The 11,743-nt window shown below is 37.5% G+C and overlaps 1 protein-coding gene across 4 annotated transcripts in view; it reads left to right on the top strand.

The window, feature by feature from the left end:
• The first annotated feature begins 857 nt into the window (after positions 1–857).
• The window catches only part of Tbc1d15 (TBC1 domain family member 15), a 61,912-nt gene continuing 51,026 nt past the window's right edge, over positions 858–11,743 (top strand). For 2 of the 4 annotated variants that reach the window (XM_048805000.1, XM_015482995.2), the window contains exon 1: positions 859–982. In XM_048805000.1, coding sequence (XP_048660957.1) covers positions 953–982 — 30 coding nt within the window. In that variant the 5' untranslated portion in view covers positions 859–952. Of the gene's footprint in view, positions 983–11,743 lie in introns of all 4 variants that reach the window. The other 2 variants (XM_048804994.1, XM_015482996.2) reach the window with 2 other exon arrangements.

Here is an 11,743-nt window from a genome sequence, read left to right as displayed (position 1 = left end):
ACTTCTCTCTCCACTGGGTGAACAGAGAATCACTTCAACAGGGTCGGGGCAGGTGTTTTTGGTGCACAGGGACTTTTTATTCTGTTCTGGGCCTGGAGAAGCCCCAGATCCTGTACCAGAGCTATCAAAGAGTAGCGGTTAATCATTCTCTGCGTTCTTTTACAGGACTGAGAATAAATTATTTTAATATTCTTACAAACCTGTTACCATACGTGCATTGTCTTCCCTACAATCACTCCATGCATAATTCCCACTTTGTATTCTGAAGCAGGGATGCATTTAGAAAATTACTTCAAGTCACACAGCTGTTAAGTAACTGAAGCAGTGACTCTAAATTATGGACCTTAACTCTGGACCCACGAGGGCTTGGTATGCTCAGTTCCTACAGAAATACCTTGCTCAAAGTTATGTGTGAGTGGCAGTAACCAAACTCAAATTCAGAAACCTTGTATTCAGAGGGGTTAGTCTCTTGTGAGTGCATCTCAGTCAGAGAGCTGGCGGTTCTTTATCTTCCCGGATAGCTCACAGCAATGCTATGCTAATTTTACTAAGGTTTAGAGTGTGTTGAAGACTTGCTATGGCCACGAAGCCAGGACCATGATTGCTGGCTCCAAATGTGATGTTCTTTTTATCACACCAAAGAGGCCCGCCCTTCTAACCGCTCTAGGTTGGAAGTCTCGCCCCTAGGTTAACCCCCAATACAAACTACAGCTCACTTAAGAGGCGCCGCAGGAAAAATAAACTGGCACAGGCAAACTGTTGCACCAGACTTCAGCAGCCTCGGAGCGCTCCTCAGCGCGCATGCGTCAGGTCTCGCCCCTCCCCTCGCACGATTCCCGCCACTCCCCGCCCCTTTCCCGCCCGGATGTCCTTTTAGTTTTGCCGGATGTTGTTGTGAATCCGAGAGACACGTGAGGTAAGGCGACGTCATCACCAGGCACGCGCAGGAAACATGGCGGCGGCGGGTGTTGTGAGCGGGAAGGTGAGTAACGGCCCCAGGGAACACTCCCGGTTTTCTCCGAGACACGGGTGCTTTTGGTGGCTGGGTCCCGGCAGGGGAGGGGAAACGAGGGCTTATCTTCATCAGGAACAGCCCATGGCGGATATAGAAGAGGAGGACTGGGTTTTGTCAGCTGTTTTCCCCGAATGCCGGTTCAGCCAGGGAGTAAGAGCCACCGAGGCCTTGGCTCTCTATGCTCTGCTTTGCACCAGAGCCAGGTGGTTTTCGTTTGTATTATTTTTATTTAGGGACAGGTGGCTCTCTAGTGCGGGGGGAGGGGCTTCCTGACTCTTGTTCTGTCTACTCTTGACTCCAACGTCTTTTCTGTCTTTGAGACGGTAACCAGACCTGCAGGTGTCTTAATTTGCTTCCCTCTGGTGAAGGCGTCTATGCTACCTTCGGGAGGACTTGAGTAGATGCTTTGCAGCTGTGCGCTTAGTAGAAGAGAGCCTGTTGGGTCAATTTTACAGATTACCAATTTTTGTGATGGTTGTCAGCAGCAAGATATGTTTCCATAGAGAGAACTGGACATTTGCACCATCCCATGCTTGTCTTTAAAGGAATTTGTTGAATCATTTATTTCTTAGATGTCTCCGGAGTGATTCCATGGGGGTATCTGTCGTGCTGTTTCACAGAGGGTAGGCAGCGACATCCTCCTAGTTGGGTAGGAACTAGATGTGGAAGAGATTTCGTTATGTATTGCCAGTTCAAGTTCCAAGGGCACAGTTTATGCATGTTTAGGGCTGTCAGCTTTATGACATGCAACTAGCAGCATTTCCCAGAGTCAGGGTATATCGTAAACAGCTGGGGCTGATTAGTAATGACTCATAGAACACTAAGGGCTGTTTACTCCTTTTAGAGATCTTCCTCTGTTCCTTGAATTTCACTCATACTCTCCCTGCTGTATTCCTTTCCATTTTGAATTATTTGACACCGTTATGGTTTGATCTATGGAGTAGACTAGGTGGCAGAATAACAAATATGATCTTCCTTCTGCTGTTCATCAAAAGTGTGACCTTGGGAAATTGGGCAGTTACGACTGCTTTGTTCTTCATATGCTTAATGGGCAGAATGGTAGTGATGCTAATAATCATTTCTTGTATTAGAGTACTTAGGAGTACATAAAACTAAAATATGAAACAGATTACATCTTTCATGTACTGCCTCTTTTGAATAATAGGTTGGACATCCTTTTTTGGATTGTTTATGTTCTTACCAATTTTTGTCTTTTTTATTCAAGATGGATGCTGATCTTCTGCTTAACTTTCTTAGAAAGTTATCTTATTTAATTTTCCATTTGGGTGAGCCAATCTAGCACTTTCCAAGAAGAGATGCTTTCCATTTGAACTACACCCCGCCAACCCCCGTTTCAGGCTTGGTTTGATTTTGAAAGAACCCTTGAAAAAGCAGAATTGTGAAATGTAAATATTTTTCACTCCTTCCTTGAAGCCATTATCTTTCACAGTTTGACTTATTAAAATTTATCTTGTACTTCCTATTTTTAAATATTTATTTTTTAGTCTTAGGTGGACACATATCTTTATTTTATGTGGTGCTGAGGATTGAACCCAGTGCCTCATTCATGTCAGGTGAGTGCTCTACCACTGAGCCACAACCCTAGCTCCAGTCTTGTATACTTTTTTTTTAATATTTATTTTTTAGTTTTAGGTGGGCACAATATGTTTTTATTTTTTTTTATTTTTAGGTGGGTGCTGAGTATCAAACCCAGTGCTTCACACATGCTAGGAGAGTGCTCTACCACTGAGCCACAACCCCCCTCCCCCGCGCGTCCCCCCTTTTTGTACTTCTTAACTCTGCTTTATCACCTTTTTATTTATCCTCATCCATTGCAAGTTCACATTCCTTCCCATCACTCCACTGAAACTATTTTTCCATGCCCAAACCTGCTCCTCTTTCAAATAATATTAGGACCAGCAAAACCCACTTAGTTTTCCCTTATTAAGTTCAGTTCTGGTCGAATGACATTATCATTCATCTGGTTGCATGTAAAACAAACTTGGAAACATCCTTTTCTATAATAAAATTTAATCTATAATTCATTCCTACTGATTTTACCTTAAAGAGTTTTCTTAAATTTGCTGTTGCTTTTTTACTCTCAGTGCATAGTTTCTGGCACATAGTAAGTATTCACTGAAAAGGAAAGATAAGGAACATAGAGAAAATGAGGGAGAATTAGAGTGAGACACATGGGTTCACCAATAGTTCTCTTGTTTTATTTAGAACTGTAAGATTGTATTGTAGTGCACTCTCATTTACTTTAGCTTTTTCTATAATTGTTTTTGAATTTTCAACTTGAAACAGTTGGGAAATCAATAGTTGTTTTTTGCTAATCAGAATTTGTTTTGATATTTTTATTAAGAATTTATTTTGTGACTTTAAATTGGCCCCATCCTCCTTTTAGATATGCTTATAGTCCTGTGAAACCCATGTGTTTTAGAAAGATAAAGAATGTTCTTAATATCTAGTAGATTTTCCTGGAGAATTTCTTTCCCTAGACTAGATCTGGTGACATGGTAGTTACTTAGGATATGATATGAAGGTCTTTTTTTCTGGCATTCTTCAGTTTATCAGACTTTGAGTACCTGCTGTCTAAGCTGTGTTCTTTGGATATAAGGGTGGCTGAACATAGACTTTACTCTGGGCAGGATAGTAATTTTCAATTTTAAGTTATTTCAGTTTGTAAGTTAATAAAAGTGTGGCTTTAAAAATAATAGTGTTAAGTCTTAGTTTTTTTAAAAAAATATTTTTGGTTGTAGATGGACACAATACCTTTATTTTGTTTATTTAGTTTTTTATGTGGTGCTGGGTATTGAACTCAGTGCCTTGCGCATGCTAGGTAAGCGCTTTACCACTGAGCCACAACCCCAGCCTCAAGTCTTAGTTTTTATGAGATGGGTGCTGAAACTAGATGAGAGATTATAATCTAAGCTTTTTTAATTGTATATTTTTTGTGGAAGAAAATCCTTATGAAATCTCCATACTGTTTATTATTGTGCTATAATGTATATGTAGTTGTCAGTGTAAGAGGTCATTCATTTAGTTATTTTTGTATCTCCTCAGATTGCTTAATTCTTTGTTTCCTGTTAGACATTGGCACACTGATGTCCTTAAGAAGCAGTGCACTTGCTCTTCATTGAGAATTGTACCACCTCTTGTATCTCAAAGATTTATTCTTTACTCTCAAGATTTCCATGGTGTGTTACCTTTGTAACCTTTCCTAAATTGCATAAAATTCACAAACTTTGTTACATCTTTTTCAGTTCCATAATTAATGAAATGATTAACATGTGCCAAATAAAATTCATTGTTAATTTTTTCCCCTTTGGTATTCCCTATCTCAATAAATAGTCTTTCATCTACTCAGTTTTGTCCTTGACTTGTTCACTTTCACCTCCCATATCTAATCAGTTACAAAGTCCTCTCATTGTCAATTCTACTTAAATATCTTTCTAAGCCACCTCCCTTTCCTCATCAATCTGCAGTGCCTTAGTTCAAGCTAGTATGAATCTCTCATTTTTGAATTATTGCAGCTATTTGTTCTTGGTCCTGCAACCAGCATGTTGGCTTAGAAAAGGCATGTTTGACCATGGTATTTTCCTCTTGAAACTCTAGTTGTTTTGAAAGTAAACAATCAGGATAAATTCCCAATTCCTAAATTCTTAAGCAAGGCTAATAAAATCATTTATGATCTGAAGTTGTTTGTTTTTGTCTCTAAACTGTTTTGAATCTTCTCTCTGATATTTGGATTTCAGCCATGTAGTGAACAATTGCTCTCTGTTTAGAACATATATCTTCTGTTCACCTTCTGCTTTCTATATCCTTTCTAGTTAAAATTGCTATTCTCAGCTTATCTGTTACTCTAGTTAGTTAAGTCTTCCTGAGTCTTACAATGCTTGACTCTGCTGAGACTAGTAAGATATTTATGAGGGCATGCTGCAGCCTATTGGTACTACATGTTGTAATTTCTTATCCTAATCCCCAGGTAGACTGTAAATACTATGAAGGCAATAACTGAATCTTATATGAATCTAGTAGCTTGCTCCAGGACTGGCACATTGTAGGCATTCTTTATGTATTTATTGAAAATGTCTTTTTATTCCAGACCTTGTGCTTTCCTCCATCACATTTTACTATGACCATTGTTTTACATGATACTGTTAGTTTAATCAGATACTTCTTTTGGTGTGTGTGTGTGTGTATGTGTATGTATGTTTATTTGTGTTTTTTCCACTGATTACTTTTAATCTCAGCATCTTGTTGATGCTTAGTAAATGTGCTAAATGTTGAGTAAATACTAAATCAGTTTGGGTGGAATGGGGTATGTGATTCGAAGAGTTTGTACAGTCTTTTTTTAAAATTTTTTTTTAGTTATACGTGGACACAATATCTTTATTTTGTTTGTTTATTTTTATGTGGTGCTGAGGATCGAACCCAGGGTCTCACACATGCGAGGCGAGCGCTCTACCTCTGAGCCACAACCCCAGCCCTGTATAATCTTATATCTAGTGGAAGTTATTTGTAGAGAGGAGGGATAAAAGGTGTTCCAGGTAAAGGGAACAGAATTTACATAGATAAAGGTGCAAGGCTTTCAGGGAAAGAGTTCAGAGTGGCCTTAGGCAGAAAGGTTATATGTGTGTGGAGTGTTAGGAGGTCTGATGTCATTGTAGAAGTAAAGGGTAAAGTCAGGAGGATTTTAAGCTCAGGTGTGATGTGATCCAAAGGAGAATTTTATAAAGATCAGTTTTTGCAATGGTTATACATTATACACCTTACGCAGATTATTAGAAAGTGACTAGACTGAGAGAAGAGTTCATGATGTTATTTTAGCAATCTTCATGCTATCCCCTATCAGCATGAACATGATAATTCTTCATTAGATTCTAAAATGAATTGATTCTTGGGTGTCAGAGGAGAAGATTGATGGACTTAGGATATAGGGTCAGAGTGGAGAAAGAGGTGTTTAAGATAACTTGAGTGAATAGAATATCTGATAGAGTTGGAAATATCTGAAGACCAGGTTTAGATAGAACATATTGACTTTAAAATGTCTGTTATTGAAATGGAGATATCAAGTAGGTAAGTAGGTGTCTAATTACTTTGGCATGGAGTTCATTAGAATATCTGGGCTCTATGGGTGTGGTGAGGCAGGCCTGTAATTCCAGAGACTATAGAGGTTGAGACTAGAGGATCACTAGTTGGAGGCCAACTCTGGTCATTTAGCAAAACCTTGTATCAAATAAAAAGGACTGGGCCCATATGTAGCAAAATGAAATTAAACCCTTATCTCTCATCCTGCACAAAACTCAAAGTGGATCAAAGACTTAGCCACTAGATCAAAGACTTAGGCACTAGATCAGAGACCCTGTGCCCAGTAGAAGGAAAAAGTAGGCCCAGGTTTCCACCATGTCAGCTTAGGAACTAACTTCCTTCATAAGACTCCTAAAGCACAAGAAGTAAAATCAAGAATCAATAAATGGGTTGGAATCAAACTAAAAAGTTGCTTCTCAGCAAGGGAAACAATAACATGGAGAGATCATACAGAATGGGAAAAAATATTTACCATATGCACCTGAGATAGAGCATTAATCTCCAGGATATATAAAGAACTCAAAAAACTTAACACCAGTCAATAAATAGGCATAGGAATTGAGTAGGCACTTCACAGAAGAAGAAATATGATTGATCAATAAATAAACGAAAAAATGTTCAACATCTCTAGCAATTAGAAAAATGCAACTTAAAACTAATATTTCATTTCCAGTCAGAATTGGCGAGGATGTGGGTACAAAGGTATACTCATATTGCTGGTAGGACTGCAAATTGATGCAACCACACTGGCAAGCATTATGGAGATTCCTCAGAAAACTTGGAATGGAACCACCCTTTGACCCAGCTATTCCACTCCTTGGTGTATACCCAAAGGATTTAAAATCAGCATGTTACAATGACTCAGCTACATCAATGTTTATAGCAGCGCAACTCACAAAAGCTAAACCATGGAACCAATCTAGGTGCCCTTCAAGAGATGAATGGATAAAGAAAATGTGATATGCACTGAAATATTACTCATCGTTAAAGAAGAATGAAAGTATGGCATTTGCTGGTAAATGGATAGAACTGGAGAGTATCATGCTAAGTGAAATAAGCCAATCCCAAAGACCCAAAGGCCAAATGTTCTCTCTGATATGTGGGGGTGGGGGGCTAAGGAAGAATAGGGGTACTTTGGATTAGACAGAGGGGAGTGAAGGTAGGAAAGCGGGTATGGGAGTAGGAAGGATAGTAGAATGAATTGGATTGTATTACCCTTTGTGCATATACCCTTTGTGACTGTTGTAATTCTATATCATGTACAACCAGAAAGAATGAGAAGTTATCCTCCATTTATGTATGTGTCAAAATGCATTCTATTGTCATGTGTAACTAATTAGAACAAATTAAAAAAGAAAAGGACTGGGGATTTATTTGACACAGTGGTAGAGTACCCCTGGGTTCAATTCCCAGTACCACCCACCCCCCGAAAAAAATTTGGGCTCACACTGGTGCTTCCTGTGGATTCTTTCTATAGCTGGAAGTTTACGTTAATCTGCCTAATAGTTTTTTAAAGAATTTTTTTTCTTTTTTAAGGAGGAAAGGTTTATTTTGGCTTATGATTTCAAAGGTTTCAGTCCACGGTCAACTTGCTCTGTTGCTCTGGGCCTGAGGTGAGGTAGAACATTATGGTGGAAGATGTGGTAGAGGAAAACTGCTTAGCTTATGGCAGCCTGAGAGGAAAGGAAGGGGAGGAGGGGGAGGGAGAGAGAAAGATGAGGGGGAGAGATCAAGCCTGGGAGTGATCAAGCCTAATCAGTTACAAAGTCCTCTCATTGTCAATTCTACTTAAATATCTTTCTAAGCCACCTCCCTTTCCTCATCAATCTGCAGTGCCTTAGTTCAAGCTAGTATGAATCTCTCATTTTTGAATTATTGCAGCTATTTGTTCTTGGTCCTGCAGCGCAACTGCGAAGAGTGCGAAGAAGTTGAATTTTTAAAACCTTTTTTGGTTGTTAAATTAGCTTACAAAATTCACACAGGTGCTAAGGTTTCAACCATGTACGTTACGTATAGTAGGTGTTGGATTTCCAGGTTTGGAAAGATTTAGAGCAAGAATTTTACCCTGAGACTACAGGTAAAGTTAAAATAGTTGGGTTGGATGTTTTCATTTATCCTCAGTTTTTGAAAGAAAAGATTATAAATGTTTATAATTTATTATATTTATAATTTGTAAATATATTTACATAATATATTTATACACTTAAAAAATCATAATAGAAATAAAAATTCAGTCTCACTTAAGTATAGAAACAGTATTAAAAACTACTTGCTACTTTATTGTGCAACTTCCATATCTTTTTTCAGCTTTTTGTGTCAAAAAAATCACGGACTTTAATAGGTTGGTACAAAACTACATTTTGAATGTTGAATTTACCTGTTTTCTTGCTTCATTTTTGCTTCTTTAATTCTAACTTGTACTAAATTCAAGGTCAGCAAATTTATTCTACATTTTTTGTGGTCCCCAGAGTTCTTTTAATAAGTTGTGTCTGACATTGCTGAAGAGAAAATCTGCAGACCATCATTGAAAGTTTTGTAAATGTACTTACCTGTATAAACATCTTAGCAAATATTTATCAAGAGCTTGGGGGCATGAGAGTTTCAATCCTAAATGGAAAACCTTTTTCCTTATTTATTTATTTGTCTTTTTTTGGAATTGGGATTGAACCCAGGGCTTTGCAAAAGTGAGACAAATGCTTTTCCACTGAACTTCATCCCAGACATTTTCCCTTGTTTTTGTACCTTTTTACACAGTGTCCCTACCCCTGAGAGGCACTTGGAATTTCTATAGTGTAAAGATTTTTACCCTTTTAATGACATAGACAGGTGACAAGGAACTTTGTCTTTTTTTTTTTTTTTTAATCTTTTTAGTCACTATGGTGTCTGGCACATAATTCCTTAATAAAATTTGTTGAATTGAGGTTGTAGAGTTGAGTTTATTACCACCCAGTAGCAAATCTTTGAATGCTGTTGATTCTATTTACTCCCAATAGACACCTAATTCCCAATTATTTTTCTTTTTTATGAAGACATCTATACTTAATTTATTTATATGGTTTTTACAGTTGAAACAATAGGCTTTGCATGTAAATCATGTTTTCTATAGCTTTGTTGATCTACATTGATAAATAATAGGGTGTTAACTTTTGATGTATCTGTATATCAGGAACTAAACTAAATCAAGATAATGGCATTTCTACTATCTCCAAAAGTTTCCCCTTGATTCATTGTAACCCATCATTCTCTTCACCTGATCACAGACAATTGCTGAATTGCATTTTTGCTGTTCTGTAGTTCATATTTTCTAGAATTTTATGTGATTAGAATTATATGGTATGTATTCTATTTTGATTTGACTTTCTTTGGAATAATTACTTTCAGATACATTTATGTGGTTGTGTGTATTATTTGTTTATTTTTTTAATTGTCAAGTAATAACCACTTGTAGGCTATGTTTTGTTTATCCAAAATATTGATAAGAAATTTGGGTTATTTCTACTTGACTTTTACAAATAAAGCTGCTCCAAACATCAGTATAAAAGTCTTTGTATGAACCCATGCTTCCAATATGTTAGTTGTATATTTAGCATTTTAAAGCTTTGCCAAACTTTTCTCCAAAGTAGGCATACATTTTATATTCTCTCTGGCAATGTATGGAACTTCCAGTTGCTCCATGTGTTCACTAACATTAAGTATGTCAGCCTTAAATCCTTTCTAATATATGTGTATATGCTTCTATTTTAAATTGTTCATTTTCTTGTTACTGAGTTTTGATAGTTCTTTTTGTGTTGTGGATACAAGTTCTTTTGATATAAGTTCATTTGGGTTTTTAAAAAATATTTTTGATATTTTCCTAATAAGTTATGACTTATTTTGAACTTGAGGAATGCAGTTATAATAATGCTTTAATATCCTTCTCTACTAATTTTATTATTTGTTTTGTATCCATTTTTATGGATTGATTTTTCTCCCTATTATAGATTATATTTTTCTAGCTCTCAGCTTGCCTTAGGGATGTGTGTGTGTGTGTTTACATTAATTTTTTTTTAATTTTTACTAATACCAGATAATGTGAATTTCATTTTGTTGGGTGTTACATTTTGTTTCTTTCAAATATTCTTGAGATTTTTCTTGGAAGGCACTTACTTGGAAGCATGATACTTGGGGGTTCTTACTTTTAAACTTTGTAAGGTGGTATCAATACAGCTTAATGTAGAATGAATTAATACCCACTGCTGTAGCAAGAGCATCCCAGAGTATTCTAGCTTTGTGACTTACGAGGTTTCCCATTTTGACTAGTATAAACAGCTGTGTATGCTTGCACATTGTTTCTTCTAATAGTTTCAGGTGGCTTTTCCCTCTTGAGTTGGGTAGTTTACTGGCACACTGACCTGTTCTCTGCGGAATGCTGGAGGAAGGCTACAGATCTAGAGTTCTCTGTGCACCTCTCTGCTTTTATGTCACTGTTACCAAAAGACCTGAGAAGAACAATATAGAGAAGGGAAAGTTTATCTAGGGCTCATGGTTTCAGAGGTTCAGACCATAGATGGAAGACTCCATTGCTTTGGGCCCAAGATGAGGCAGAACGTCATGGCAGAAGGGTGTTGTGAAGGAATGTAACTCAGGATACCACAGGGAAGCCAGGAAGCAGAGAGAGCTCCACAAATCAAGGACAAAATATAGACCCTAAAGGCGTGCCTCAGTGATGTGACTTCCTTCAGTCATACCCTACCGCCTCCAGTTAATCCATATCAGTGAATTCATCCACCGATTCAGTTATATCTTTCATAATGATAACATTCCACCTATGCCCCCCACCCCAAAACTCTTGCTTATTTTATAATACAAAATACATTTAGTCTGTGTTATAGTTTGGATATGTGGTCTCCTCAAAAGCTCAGGTGTGAGAATATGCAAAAAAGTTCAGAGGTTAAATGATTGGTTTCCTCAAAAGCTCAGGTGTGAGAATATGCAAAAAAGTTCAGAGGTTAAGTGATTGGATTATGAAAGCTTTAACCTGATCCATTGCATTAATCCACTGATATAGATTAATGGGATGGCAACTGTAGGCAGGCAGGGTTGGCTGGAAGAAATAGATCACTAGGGGTTTGCCTTTGGGGTTTATATTTTGTTTCTAGTGAACAGAGTTCTCTCTGCTTCCTGATTGCCCTGTCTGGAGCTGCTTTCCTCTGCCACACCTTGGGCCCAGAGCTATGCACTCAGCCAATTGTGGATTGAGAACTCTGAAACCATGAGCTCCAAATAATCTTTCCCTCCTCTTTGTTATTCTTGTCAGGTCTTTTGGTTTGGTTACAGTGATAAAAAAGCTAAAATAGTCCATTTCCATGGGTCCCCATAGTCTTAACAGTTTCAGCATTGCCAAGTCCAAGTGTAAAATCTCATTTGAGACTCAAGACAGGCTCTTTGTTGTGAGCATAAAGATCAAAAGCAAGTTTCATATATAAAACATATAATGGCACAGAGTAAACATTTTCATTCCATAAGGGAGAAATGGGGGAATAGAAAGAAGAAAAAGGAGAAAAGTAAGGTTGAAATCTTCTGAGGCAAATAGGTCCTGTTGCTCAAGATCTAGCATCTGGAATACATGGCATTTTTTTTTTTTTTTTCTTAAAG

Source organism: Marmota marmota, unplaced genomic scaffold (assembly GCF_001458135.2).
Source record: "Marmota marmota marmota unplaced genomic scaffold, marMar, whole genome shotgun sequence".
NCBI classification, from domain to species: domain Eukaryota; kingdom Metazoa; phylum Chordata; class Mammalia; order Rodentia; family Sciuridae; genus Marmota; species Marmota marmota.
The sequence above is the reverse complement of the archived record's forward strand: the minus strand, read 5'-3'. Positions and strand labels throughout refer to the sequence as shown.